At 37.7% G+C, this 13,284-nt stretch overlaps 1 protein-coding gene across 8 annotated transcripts in view; it reads left to right on the top strand.

The window, feature by feature from the left end:
- Nucleotides 1-13,170, top strand: part of shakB (shaking B) — a 165,980-nt gene extending 152,810 nt beyond the window's left edge. For 4 of the 8 annotated variants that reach the window (NM_134566.3, NM_001144750.2, NM_170660.2 and 1 more), the window contains 3 exons: nt 684-850; nt 911-1,089; nt 1,468-2,976. In NM_134566.3, coding sequence (NP_608410.2) covers nt 684-850; nt 911-1,089; nt 1,468-1,660 — 539 coding nt within the window. In that variant the 3' untranslated portion in view covers nt 1,661-2,976. Of the gene's footprint in view, nt 1-683; nt 851-910; nt 1,090-1,467 lie in introns of all 8 variants that reach the window. The other 4 variants (NM_001258859.2, NM_001298574.1, NM_001258858.2 and 1 more) reach the window with 3 other exon arrangements.
- Nucleotides 13,171-13,284: the final 114 nt, after the last annotated feature.

Below are 13,284 nucleotides of genomic sequence, written 5' to 3'. Positions count from 1 at the left end.
AGACTTCTTTTGAGAATTCATTGGTTATTCTTTCAAAAGTTTATTATGCATATAATTATGATTACAGTGCTTGCGCAGAAAGTGATCGTTAAAAAATTTTTAGTGCCCCAGGGGCAGCATATCCCAATGGTCATTCCTTTATTGTTCTCTCGATAAAACCAATGAAATGCGCATCAGTTCGCCATAAAAATTAACGTACCTTGGAGCATTGTTTGTTCATTGACCTCCATCTCCATCCCAATTAGCCGCGATTGATGGATTTCGATTCCGAATCCGATTCCGATTCCGCATCTGCATCCAATGTCGGTCTATCTGCCATAATTAATGGGCTGTGCGGCGGTGCGGGTGAATTGTAATTGAGGAGAAAATCAATTCATTCCCGCCCCGTTGGCCTTAAATCGATCGGTCAAGCGAATCCGAATGCATCGGATCGGGAAAAGTCCGTACCGATACGTAACGCCGAATTTTCCAAAGAGCACCTATGCACCCATGCACAAATTGGGGGTTAATGGAAAATGAAAGGTGGGAAATCGGTGGCAAAGAACCCATCAATCCCTGTGTCCGGTCCGATAAACAGATATTCAAGTAGGACAGATGAATAGGCAGATAAACCGAACGAACGAAAAGTGTATCTCTGTATCTCTTTGGTGCTGATTTGTATCTTTTTTGTGGTTCCTTTGCAGGTCAAATGTTTCTTATGAATCGATTTTTCGATGGCGAATTTATAACATTTGGCCTGAAAGTGATAGATTATATGGAGACCGATCAGGAAGATCGCATGGATCCGATGATTTACATATTTCCCAGAATGACCAAATGTACATTTTTTAAATATGGTTCCAGTGGGGAGGTGAGTAACGAATGCAGCACTCGACAAACCCAAGACTCAATAATAATTTAATCTTTCTAGGTGGAGAAACACGACGCCATTTGCATTTTACCATTAAACGTTGTTAATGAGAAGATTTACATTTTCCTTTGGTTTTGGTTTATATTATTAACGTTTCTCACATTATTAACGCTAATATACAGGGTGGTTATTATATTCTCTCCTCGAATGAGGGTCTACTTATTTCGTATGCGATTTAGGTGAGTTTCATAGACATTGCGGGTCCTCACTGGCGGTGATATGAGAACTAAAAAAGGGAAAATGTAAAGCTTATTAAAAAGTTGCTTTCGAGCTAAGGATTTGCGTTTCTATGAGATGTGACTTATGTATGACTTATGTATGTGGGTTCCACAAAAATCCCTATACTCGTATAGGTAGGTGCCTAGAAGTATGTAGCCAAAACAATTTTTTTTTCACTACATACTTCGTAGAGCCCTATGTGAAATTTAAGCCTTAGATTTTTCCGTGACACCGCCCAGGTTTCTTGTCAATATCTGTTTCCCTATCAAGCTAGTGATTCCCATTAGCTTACATAATGATTTGAACAAACTTACTTAATGCCATTTCTTTAATTGCAGGTTAGTGCGTCGTGACGCTATTGAAATAATCGTTCGTCGTTCAAAGATGGGCGATTGGTTTTTGTTGTATTTACTAGGTGAAAACATAGATACAGTTATATTTCGTGATGTTGTACAGGACTTAGCGAATCGTTTAGGACATAACCAACACCACAGGGTGCCTGGCTTAAAAGGTGAAATACAGGATGCATGATATTGGGAGTATTAGAAACAATACAAAATGCAATTTGTCGTCTCCATTTAAAAACCATCGAATTCAATAACAAAAATGTCGAAAGCAAGAAAAAGATTAAGAAAGGACAATTACAACCACAAAGGAATCTAGAGATCTTCGCAGCAGCCGCTTCATTAAAACTTACAACTCAACACACCGCTAAAAAATCTTTAAAAAAAAAACGTATCTCAAAAATACAACCAAAAAAACTATCGTCAGCTCGCAGTCAGTCATAAATCAGCATTATCAACCTTGGAGACTAAGTCTATCGATAGTCGGTACAAACACATCCAAAGCCACAGGACATAGAATACAACATAGAAAAATGGAAGCGGAATGAAAGCATGGAGAAATATGGAAAAATAGGAAAGCATTAACAGCCACGCAACGAAAGGAATTACTAAAAATTCAATACCAATCAATTAATGTAACGTAAATGAGAAAATGGATATCAAATAATCAAGAGATCGAGAATGGAAGTCCTGGGACTTCCGGACAGGACACCCAAGCCGGTGGCAAGTAGCGCCTGCCGTCGGCCAGGGGTCACAAGGTCACAAGTCACAAGGGATCGCTTAGGAAATTAGCGATCAGCGACCCATAGAAGTGTTGCCCCAAGGACAAGATCAAAGTGTGAGGAGAACAGCAAATGGACAGCACCGGCAACGGAAACAACAGACAGATACGCACACACACAGACGACGCCACACATACGCTTACAGCGACATCACTCATACGCCCCGTAGAACACATCGCACTTTGCTTGTCATGCAGCGTTAACTAAACCAAACATCAACAAAGTCGAGACGACGCCCGCGGAAAATTGCATTTCTGTATTAACCCCAAGAGTATAGAAGAGGAAGAATCGAAAATCAGCATCACTTTCACCGAGAAAAAGCGAAGTACCATACAAACGAGATGCTAAAACAACGCAACAAGACGGGGAAAGAAAAGCCTCCCCGCTTTGAAAATGCAGCAAATGAAAGTCAAGGAAATCGCAGTGGAAGTGGCAGAGGAGAGTAACAGTTTAATTAAATTAAATTCAATTCAATTAAATTAAATTACTTATTAAAATGATATCTTGAAGTGTTCATGTATTCGAAAGTAGGTTAACTAAGTCAAACATACAAGTAATTCTACATATATGTATAATATATATATTATATATATACATATATATATATATATATATATATATAAATTTTTTTTTTAACTCTAAGCATTTGTATTACCCGCTAAACAAATGAACAACAAAACATAACGAAAAAAAAAACCTAGAAAAAAAAACCAAAAAAAGCAAACTGAAAACAGAATTTTTTTGTATACAGAAATGAATGAAAATTGAAACCCGAAATGAGCAGATAGCGAAATAATGATAACGAAAAAGAAAGAGTAAAACCTAAAACCGAGACGAAACGAACAGAAAATATCAGTAAATATCAAAGAAAGTTCAGAAAATACCATACCGAAAACAGAAACAAAAGATACATTTACATAGTTTAATTAGAAGAAACTATAGCGCGCATCATTATATAACCGAAAAACTGAAAAACCGACCGAACAGAACGTTACTCTCAACTTACAAAGACAAACAGACAGACGGAAACGAAAATGTTTTAAGCTCACTCACAATTACACACACTCACAACACAACACACACACACACACACACACACGTATATAGCATGTAAAGCATATATAAATATATATATAATTATCAATCGATCATTCAGTAAAGGAGAGCAGCCAACATTCGCATTATAAAGCAATTAACTCCTCTAATAATAGAGCATTCTCAACTCTATCTCTCTCTACGAAAAATACGCCTAGTACTCAAGAGGTAAATGCGAAAATAACCCAGGAAAAACGGGCGGCACACTCACGCTTTGTCACATGAATCAAGTGTAAACGCAACGATAATAACTTTATAATACCGCTAGCGAATTAAGTCCTAAACAAGAGGGTACAGTTCGGGAGTTCGACAATTCCCCCAGGCATTGCAGGTGGTCCTACAGTAAACGCCTTCTATGACAAACATCACCCCCTTCGAAAAATAGTCACCCATCCACGAGTTCATCATGTGCTACAAATCGTAATATCCGTCCAAAAAACTTTTTGAAGCGCACTTCCCGCTCTCTAACTTCAATCTCTCCTTCTTTTTTGGATTCCGATCCATGATCCAGGGTCCATCCGACTTCCGCCTTCCGCCTTCCGCAACACCCAGTCCCAAGCCCCCAATAAATGGACCAAAGAACCAGTTACACAGATGCCTCAAAAGTTTTTCCCCTTCCCGTCGCATTTTCCCATCTCTTGAAGGACGACCAAGAAAAACAAATACACAGCCAGAAAAAGCCAAGCCAGAGATGCAAATCTAACAACAAATGTCACTGCCAACAAAACCAGTAATTGTAAAATCAAGTTTAAATAGTTAAAGACCATACATATATGAAACGAAATGGGGACCTGATATGAAATGGAAGGTATTTCCGTAGGGCTAGCACTGCAATGCCGAAAGTAGTTACAAGAAAGCAAAAGGAATTAACACCCGATGATTGTTCCTTGTCAAAGAATCAGGAATTGCCGATGTGGACCTGCTCAAAACCTCACTCCTTTCGGAAATTCATTTCGTATTTAGATCACCTAATTTGAGTGTTTTTTCCGTCTACTCACACTACTCAGCATACTCAAAGACGCATTAAAATTTAGAGGGAGGAGAAAGTGGGTGTAAGGTTGAAGCGAAAAAACAATAAATGTAACAATAAATGGTAATAAGTAATTTTAGCGTATTTTTTTTAACAGCTTATAGCCAACTAAGTGAAGTAATTGTAATTCTAGTTCAAACTGAACCATTTTTGTCTGCGTTTTTTTTTTTTTGTCGTGGATTCGTAGGTTAAGCCCCACACACACACACACACTTATAGCCACACAAAACACAACCACAAACATGGCAAATGAAAAGCTAATGTATAAATATCGAGGATACTTAAACTGTAATTAAGGGTGACGAATAAGAAGGAATACCATACCAAAACGTAAGCATATTACAAGGAAATTGCCATTAGTCGATAGTGTTAAAGCGATACGTATATGATCTACATGCTAGGCTAACGAAAAGCAAATAAACGAAAGAAATAATAGAAGGAATACTTAGTGTAGCTCAAGATGGAATCTCTCGTATCTCGTAATTCGTAACTCCAACTAAAAGCAATTGTAAAATATCGTAATAGATCTAGGGGCGATCGAACAAACAAACAAAAGCAAAGCAAACGAACAATACGCAAGACTTTATTTTTTAAAGTATTTGCCGCAATATTAGGTCGAAGAGTTCGAATTGTACTAGCTGAATCTAGAAAATAAGAAGAACATTTCATAGACGCAATCCTAGAAGCAATAAGCACACCCGGAAAAGGAAATGAAAGTTAGAACGGAAACGGAATCAGGCAGAGCTAACGGTAACAACGATGACTCGTCACCACGTTTCCCCACCTCCGGTACAATTCTGTCTACTTCTCACCACACATCACTGCACTTTTCTTGCTCTCTCTCTCTCTCTCTCTCTCTCTCTTTCTCTGTCTTTTACACCCTTTTTGCATCTGAAACAATCTGTTAACTATTTTTTTAACCAAGTAGTCTGTTTCCACTTGAACAAAAAACAACAAAATGCACGCATGCCAAATATCAGTGTTATAAGTTTTGTCACATTTATGGGGAACGTAAGTTTCAAGTGTGGGCACTTGTGTTTAACACGTTTTACAAGCATCTCAACATGTGATAGTGGAGACAGGCTCAACCTCGTATATCCCCTTTAAGAGAATCTGAATCCGTACGAATAATGCAAAATTCTGTTGAAATCATGGTTTTTTCGAGTGATTAATGTTTGTGTTCGTTTGTTAATTTGTTTGTCTGTTTGTTTGTTCCCGGTCTGAAATTGGTTTCTGCCATATTGTTTGTGTATAGTTATTATGTATTGTTTGGTGGTTAAGTTAAGGTTTTAGTTCTGTAACTTTTACCGTACTTTCTCACTCATTTGTTCATACGTGCAATAAAAAAAGAGACTTGTATACATATCATTGTTTTTTTTTTGGTTTTATTTTGGGTCTGCATTTCAGATTCTCCACCCACCTGTTCCTCTCTCCCTCTCTGATCTTATCCCCTTCACTATCTATCTGTCTCTTTCTTAGCACCCGCTCAATGTAAAGCGACGAAGAAAGTCAATTTCTCACGGCTCAAAAACGCAATAAAAACTGAACCTAGAAATCTAACGAACTAAAGCAACAATTAGTGAAGCATATTGGTGAAATACTCGTAACTTATATTTTAAATCGAATTAGTGAGTGATTAGCGCAACGGTAACGATAAAAAAAAAAAACAATTTAGTTGAATTCCCTAGCAGAATCGAATCGAATAGTGAGAACTTTTTATTAGGAAGCGAAAGCGTTTTTTAATTGTATATTAATCGAATCAAAATTGTAAAGATCAAATAAAAAATAACGAATATAGCATACAAATTGAAACTGCCAATTCACATTCTCAGACAAATTTTTACGAAGCTTAAGCTAAAACCAAAACTTAAGAACATCCAATTAATAGCACTAAGCGAAAATATACAAAATTGCTGAAAATTACCGAAAAGCGAAACCAAGCTGAAGAATCGCAAAATCGAACTCGTATCTAGATCATTTAACTAGGCCCACGACTTTAACCCTCCTTCGTTTCGGTATCTCCCGATTCTCGATTTCGATATCCAATATATCCGATGGTCGTCACTTGATTAACCATATCGGATTGCGGTTCAGGATTACTTTAGGCACTTAGCGTATATACCAATTTGTGTGTGTGTGAACAAATAGCAGACAATAATTAGTGAGGGAACTTTTTAGGCGAGATCGAATGACCAGGACTGAAATGACGAGGGAAAATAAGTTTTCCTGGACTAAGTGGGCGTGGCAGCTAATTTATTGTCTTCCAACATAGCGTATATATATTTCACTATTTTAGTCAAAATACATTGTTTCCCCAATTGAAATAACGTTGCAGCTTAAATGTGATTAAATTCTGATTTTTAATCGTTATTCGTTTTTGTCAAAGTTTTCTATACTCCTGGCCACGCCCCAAGATCTCAAAGGCTTGAAAATGATGGAAAGAGATTTATTTCGTTGGTGGCCCAGAGTTCAGCAGCAAAATTAGCGATCCGCATTTGATGGAGTGTATAGGAAAACTGCCTTAAAGATTTTCTAGTGAGACCGAGATCGATAAGCCAGCAAACCGTGTATATATTTATTACATAGAGGCCGAGTCGGTGAGCATTTTTTTTACTAAATACAATTTACGAGTAAGCATAACTTTTAACACAAATCAACCAATACACGACCTGTACATAGCCGACATACAAAAAACACCCTGCATATATATATTAATATGTATACAAACAAGCATATACATACCTATATATAAAGTGTTTTACAACAACGTGGATTAATTGGTAACCGTAGAGCGAGACATTCTTAGCAAAATTACACCTAAGTTTTCCAGATTCAGATGACTTTTTAACCAGACAAAGGTAGACAAATTGTGAAATTATTAAATTATGTAGAAAAGCAGTCAGAGTAATAAACTATTTGTATTTCAACTTGTTTTCCAGGAGATCCTAAGTTTAGTAAAACGTAATATAATGTAAATGATAAAACGAAACGAACGTATGTAAAATAATTGCATAAATAATTTCAAATATATTCGCCGATTGCCTTCAACTAGAGGAATTTTGATTACACTTAATAACGAATACTAAATATTTAATAATAATTGAATAATGCATTGAATATTTATACAAAACAAAAGGCAGAAGCAACTATTAATATATGGAAGAGTGGGTAGAAGAGGTCAAGAAGTAAGACGCAGAAAGGCAGGCGCATACAGAAAAGAACAAATCTACACAAAAATGAAATTCAAAAAGAACTGAAGTAAAAACAAAGATTTTAAAGCAGTAACAAATGGCAAACAAAAGAGAACAAACGAAAAAAAAATAAAAAAATCAAGATAAAGCATTCATATTTGTACACTAAAGATCCGTTAAGGACTACGCAACTTATACACGCAATATTAGACTAAACCGACTTCGATAACCAATAACCGATAGATTTCCCCCAGCCCCCAGCACAGAAGAAATGAGAGGGTTTCCGAAAAATCCCCATCTTCAGCTGCTTAAAATTGATTAATATTTTTTTTAACTAGAGACACTCGCACATATCCAATGAAAGACGTCGATTACTTTCCATTCCCATTCCTATCGAAAGACCACCACCCCTAGATACGCACACCCCCAAGAATCGAATACGAAAACGAAATCGATGGCTGAAACGAGATTACAACCACAATTACGATAACTATTACAATGGCCACCATAACCACAGATGCACAACCACTGGAGCGAAGGACATGCGAATTAAGAATGCGGATGTAGAAGCTGAAAGGAGTAGATCGAATCTAGTGAATACTTTAAGGCGTTAAGCGTACTTCTAGTTTGTATCTCTTATATACACGCAGATATATCTAGGTATATGGACATAGCATAATTATACAGATATACAGACCTATGAATAATTCAGATAACGCATACAACTAGCCAGTGGATCGATGTCGAGTGTAAGTCGCTGAATATCGATAGTAATCGATCGAAGTCGATAGAGATGTAGTAGATCCAATCTTTTTTTTTGTACTTGTACTTGTATGGTTATGCTAACGGTAAAGGTAATGGTAAACGGTAACGATAAACGGTAATGGACATTTAACTAGTTATAACGTGCAGTTATCGTAATTTATGATTATCGATTATTGAGTCTTGAGTACGATTATTACGAACGTTTAATTTTGTTAATACGAAAACAAAACGCGAGCATGGTTAATAAAGCTTTAATTTGAAGCTATATAGGTATATATATATACGCAAATATATATATATATATATACCCACACACTAATACACACCCGACGCAATACACACAAATAGACACATACAGACAAGGAAACGTCCTCAGTTTATAAATTTTCAAATGAGTGACACGACAAACTTGAAACGAAACGAACGAAACGAAACACGTAGGCAGTACGGATTAGGTCTTAAGGCCCCATATAAGTAATATACAATTTAAATTATTTAACAATCAATTTATTATTGATGGCAAACGGAAGAGAAAGCGGAACGATGGCGATAGCGATAGTGATGACGATAACGACAGCGAGAGGGGAGAGCCAGGCAGTATAGATCGGAGCCGCGAACATATACATGTGATCATATATCCGATATCCGTCGATATATATGCACGTCCGATATATGCGCACGTGCCCCGATCGCCATACATATACACACACATATACTATATGCATAATACCAGTGACATACATACATATGTACTACTCGAATCAATCCGATCGGAGGAGGAAATGAGGAGGCAAAACAAATCTATATACAGTACATGGCATACACTTATATAAAGCCCCTATATTGAGGATATAAACGTGAATTTTTAGCAGACTAAGTAATAAATTATACACTCACAGGCGGTCATATTCGAACTACACACACACAAGGGCGGTATGCAGATATATATATAGAATATATATATATATTCTATACGTCAGCAAAACAAATACCAATAATAATAAAATTATGCAATAAAGCGAGGAGGAGTGAGTACTAAGCGGAAACGGAAGTGGAGGCGAGGACACCTTACATTTAAGACACTGAACAAAAAATCGACTTGTAAATAACACGCATACACACAGCCAACACACCTACAGACCGCAGACAGTCACATCAGTATACATACACCCACTCACACATGCCCACATACACACATTTTACGATTAGTTAATTTTACAAACTAAAATTATTGCAGCAGGCGCATTACATAAAATGAAATACAACTAAAACGCGGCAAAGAAGAAGAACGAAGAAATAAAACCAAAAATCATATGCATTAAAAGTAAAGTAAAGGCAAAGACAAACAAAGGCAGAGGCAAAGGCAAAAGCAAATGAAAAAGCAAAGCAAAAGAGCCCAGTCGGAAGAAAGGGGCGGGTGGTACTCTCTCCCCGAGCAACTCCCCGCCCTCGTTACTTCCAACAAAAAACAAAAGGCCATGGACGTTGATGGGAATTAATAATTACCAAGTAAAATTATAAAATATTATTATATAAATTATTATAATTATAAATTATTATTAAAGCAAGCAACAAACGTAAAAACCAAAAACAGACAAGATTAAAAATACGAAACGAAAAAAACGAAAAACACAAAAAAAAAATCAAACAAAACCAAACATAAACCAAAAACACATTATTATAATGCGATAATTGAGTAATCAACAAAACGAATTGACAACGTTGTATGATTTTGATCAGAAAGTAATAAAAACAATTTTCGATTTGTTACGAAATATACATAAATATCCAATGGCTTTCATTTCATCGGAGGGGCGAAAAACCATTTACGCTTAGCACTGTCTTGTATTACAACAACATAATAGAGCATGTGGTGTACACACAAATATGTAAGAGAATTTAATTTATTGTTTATTTCATGCTTTTGTTTTAAACAATTTAAATTTGTAAAAAAAAACATTTTCTGGTTCTGCACATTGGCTTTAAATCGCATTCCTCATACGCACTGTTGCAGTTGATTGAAATCGCAAGTCGGGAGAGGATTAGAATGCTGGAACTGTGGGACCCTGGAGCATAATTTCCGGAACTGCACAGCGGACGACCGGACACGGTGACACCGAAGTGCCTCGAGTGCGCAAAAGAAACTATCGGTTGGGCAATCCGAGAGCGGGAGGTATTCGCCCAGTCACGAATCCTGCGAAGTAATCGTGGACAGAGAATTAAGTAAGTCTAGTTCTCAATCTAGGCTAAGATTCTTGCGAGCGGAAGAACGGATGCGACGGTATTTAGAGGTCCTAAATTGGATCTTCACGGAAGACCAAATGAGCGGCATGCGACTAGTTTCGAGGAAGGTTCAAAAGGCGAGGGAAGAATACAAGATCAGGAGATCTAAGCGACGCGAGGCGGTGGCCGCCGTAAAGCGCATCGAATCTGGGGATTCTAGACCCTTTGCAGGCGTCACAATCCGGGGTAGGCACCTGATTAGTGGACACGGGAGCCAGTGTCAGCGTGCTCGGCAAGGACTGCGGGGAGCTCGTGGAAGCACTAGGTGTTCCGGTTCAGTCTTACTTCTCGACTGTGAGAACGGTGTCTGGCGAAGATCGGTCCATCATTTAACGCTTGGATTTGCTGGTGGATCACGGAGGGATAAGTAGGACAATATTTTTCTACCTTTGCCCTTACCTGGAACAAGCTGCCTACTTTGGAATCGACCAGCAGTCGTTGGTGGATTCGTGCCGAAGTCGGTGAAGAAAGCAGCGCAAATCCATGTCAGGCAAATGGAGCACTACGCCGACCGAGAGAAGATAGACGAATTGAAGGAGTACCCGAAATCCTGGAGCCTGTCAGCGCGGCCGAGGAGTGTCTAGCTTGGAAAGGCATTCTATAAGGAGCCCGATTCATTAAGGATCGACCCTATCCCATGTCTCCAGCGAAGCAGCGAGATTATTTTTCGGAATGCCGGAGTGACTAGGTATGTGATGAATTTTAATCTGTGTCACGCGGGCATTATTAACTATTTTCTTTTTAATGTTACAGGTTATATAATTATCAAGGATAGTGTTTTGAATTGCAATGACGCTGTTCCTGCTGTCTGTTAAGATGGCAATTTGGGAAATATCGAGACAGAGAAGTCCAGAGCTTTGTCTATCGCTAGCAGTTCAGCATTTAGAGAGGACAGAGTTTTGTTTATATCTTTTCTGAGGCTTTGATTAGTGTGCACTTTTATTTTATTTATGGGTGCTTTGAATAAACTGCTGAATGAGGAACATGGATATTCTAGCTAACTCCTTAGAAATGCCTTGTGAAGGAGCAAACATTTTATGGGGTTGGTGCCAAAGATGCAGCCACTTAATAATCTTGAGAAAGTGCACGCTTTGTTGGCTGAAGAGACCGCTCGTTCGATATGAAGAGTTATTCGCGGCTATAGTTCTTCCTAAATATTTAATATTTTCCACTTCGGTAATTGTAGTGCCATTGTGAGTAATTTGTAGCGATTAAAGGAGAGGCTTGGCTCTCCAAATTCGATTTCTTTGATTTTTGCCAAGAGTTCTTTCCTTGCCCGGAAAAGGTTGATTCGAAGCATAGCTATGCTTAGATTGAAAAAAGTCGGCCTGAGGCAGATAACTTGAGATACTCTTTTTTTAAGCTGTACCTTACAGTTTCTCTTAATTAAAACTCGTTATCTGAGAAAGTCTGTTAACCAATAAATATGGTGAATGAGGGAGGGTTTAATTGGAACTGTTTTAATATAGACTTCCTATACATATAGAATTCCTATGTCTACGTAGTCGAAAGCCTTTTGAAGGTCAAGGCACTCTGCAACTACATGAAAGACTTTCACATTAAGTTATTGGACTTTATTTATTAGGTCGTTTATGCGGAGAGTGGTAGATCTGGATTTTCAGAAGGCGTAGGATCTATTTGGTAGTAGACGATTACACGAGATGTAGTGGTCCAATCCAATTTTTATTAGCCATTCTGTTATCCTAAACAGAAGGCATATAAGACATGTCCAATGACCCAAGTCGGGAGAGGATTAGGAATATTTAATGCAAATCATGATTAAATGCAAATCCTAACTCAATCGCAGCCATTGCGACGGGAACTTACTCACCATCTGCCCCAGGCGATCCCGATACCCGAGTAGCTGAGCGCAGGGAGGGCCACGTTCGTTGGATTACGAGTCTTCCAGGGCAACCTCCAATGACTCCCGTAGATTCCTTGGACATTCCGAAGGTGTGGCAGTGGTCGTCAACCGCTGGCGCTGAAACTTATTAGTACGAATTGTCGTTGTTCAACTGCGCTAAATTTGGGTCGCGAAAAGTAAGTTAGTTGGACAAGGGAAGCAACATCCACCCTTCGTTTAGCTCGCCCGTCCCTTCTGATCCTTTGGAGCTCCTCAGGATTAGGTGACCCTACGTATGTGATAATATAATATTAAGTAATATTTAAGTAATTCCCAATCAATTTTACGTTAATTGTAAAGTTTTTCTTGCTAAATGTGAAGATCAGGCCGCTTTTATTTAGACCAAGAACCGCAATCAAGTTTCAGCCACCTTCGAGGGAGATCGATCTTTCACCGGTGGACATGATGCGTGAGCGTTAATAAGAAATATAAATATAAAGTTATAGTCATGGAAGTTAAACGAAAGCATAAAGAAATTACAAAAAATTCCAACCTATGCTAAAAGTTAAACCTGAATTGAGCATTGCTAGCAATTAATTAGAATAGAATTAACTAATTCTACTTAAAATTAAACTTTAATTCTATGAATTAGATTTAACAAATTGCATTTTAAACGCATTAAGCTATTAAATCTAAATAAAGTAAGCCCCAACAATTAAATATATTACTATCAAATTCTATAACTAATATTTAAATGATTTATTTCTCTATATACATATATGCACCCTATACATGCATAACCTATTTAACCTATTTAATTAA

Source organism: Drosophila melanogaster, chromosome X (genome assembly GCF_000001215.4).
Source record: "Drosophila melanogaster chromosome X".
NCBI lineage: Eukaryota > Metazoa > Arthropoda > Insecta > Diptera > Drosophilidae > Drosophila > Drosophila melanogaster.
Note: the sequence above shows the minus strand (reverse complement) of the source record. Positions and strands in the feature narration are given on the sequence as shown.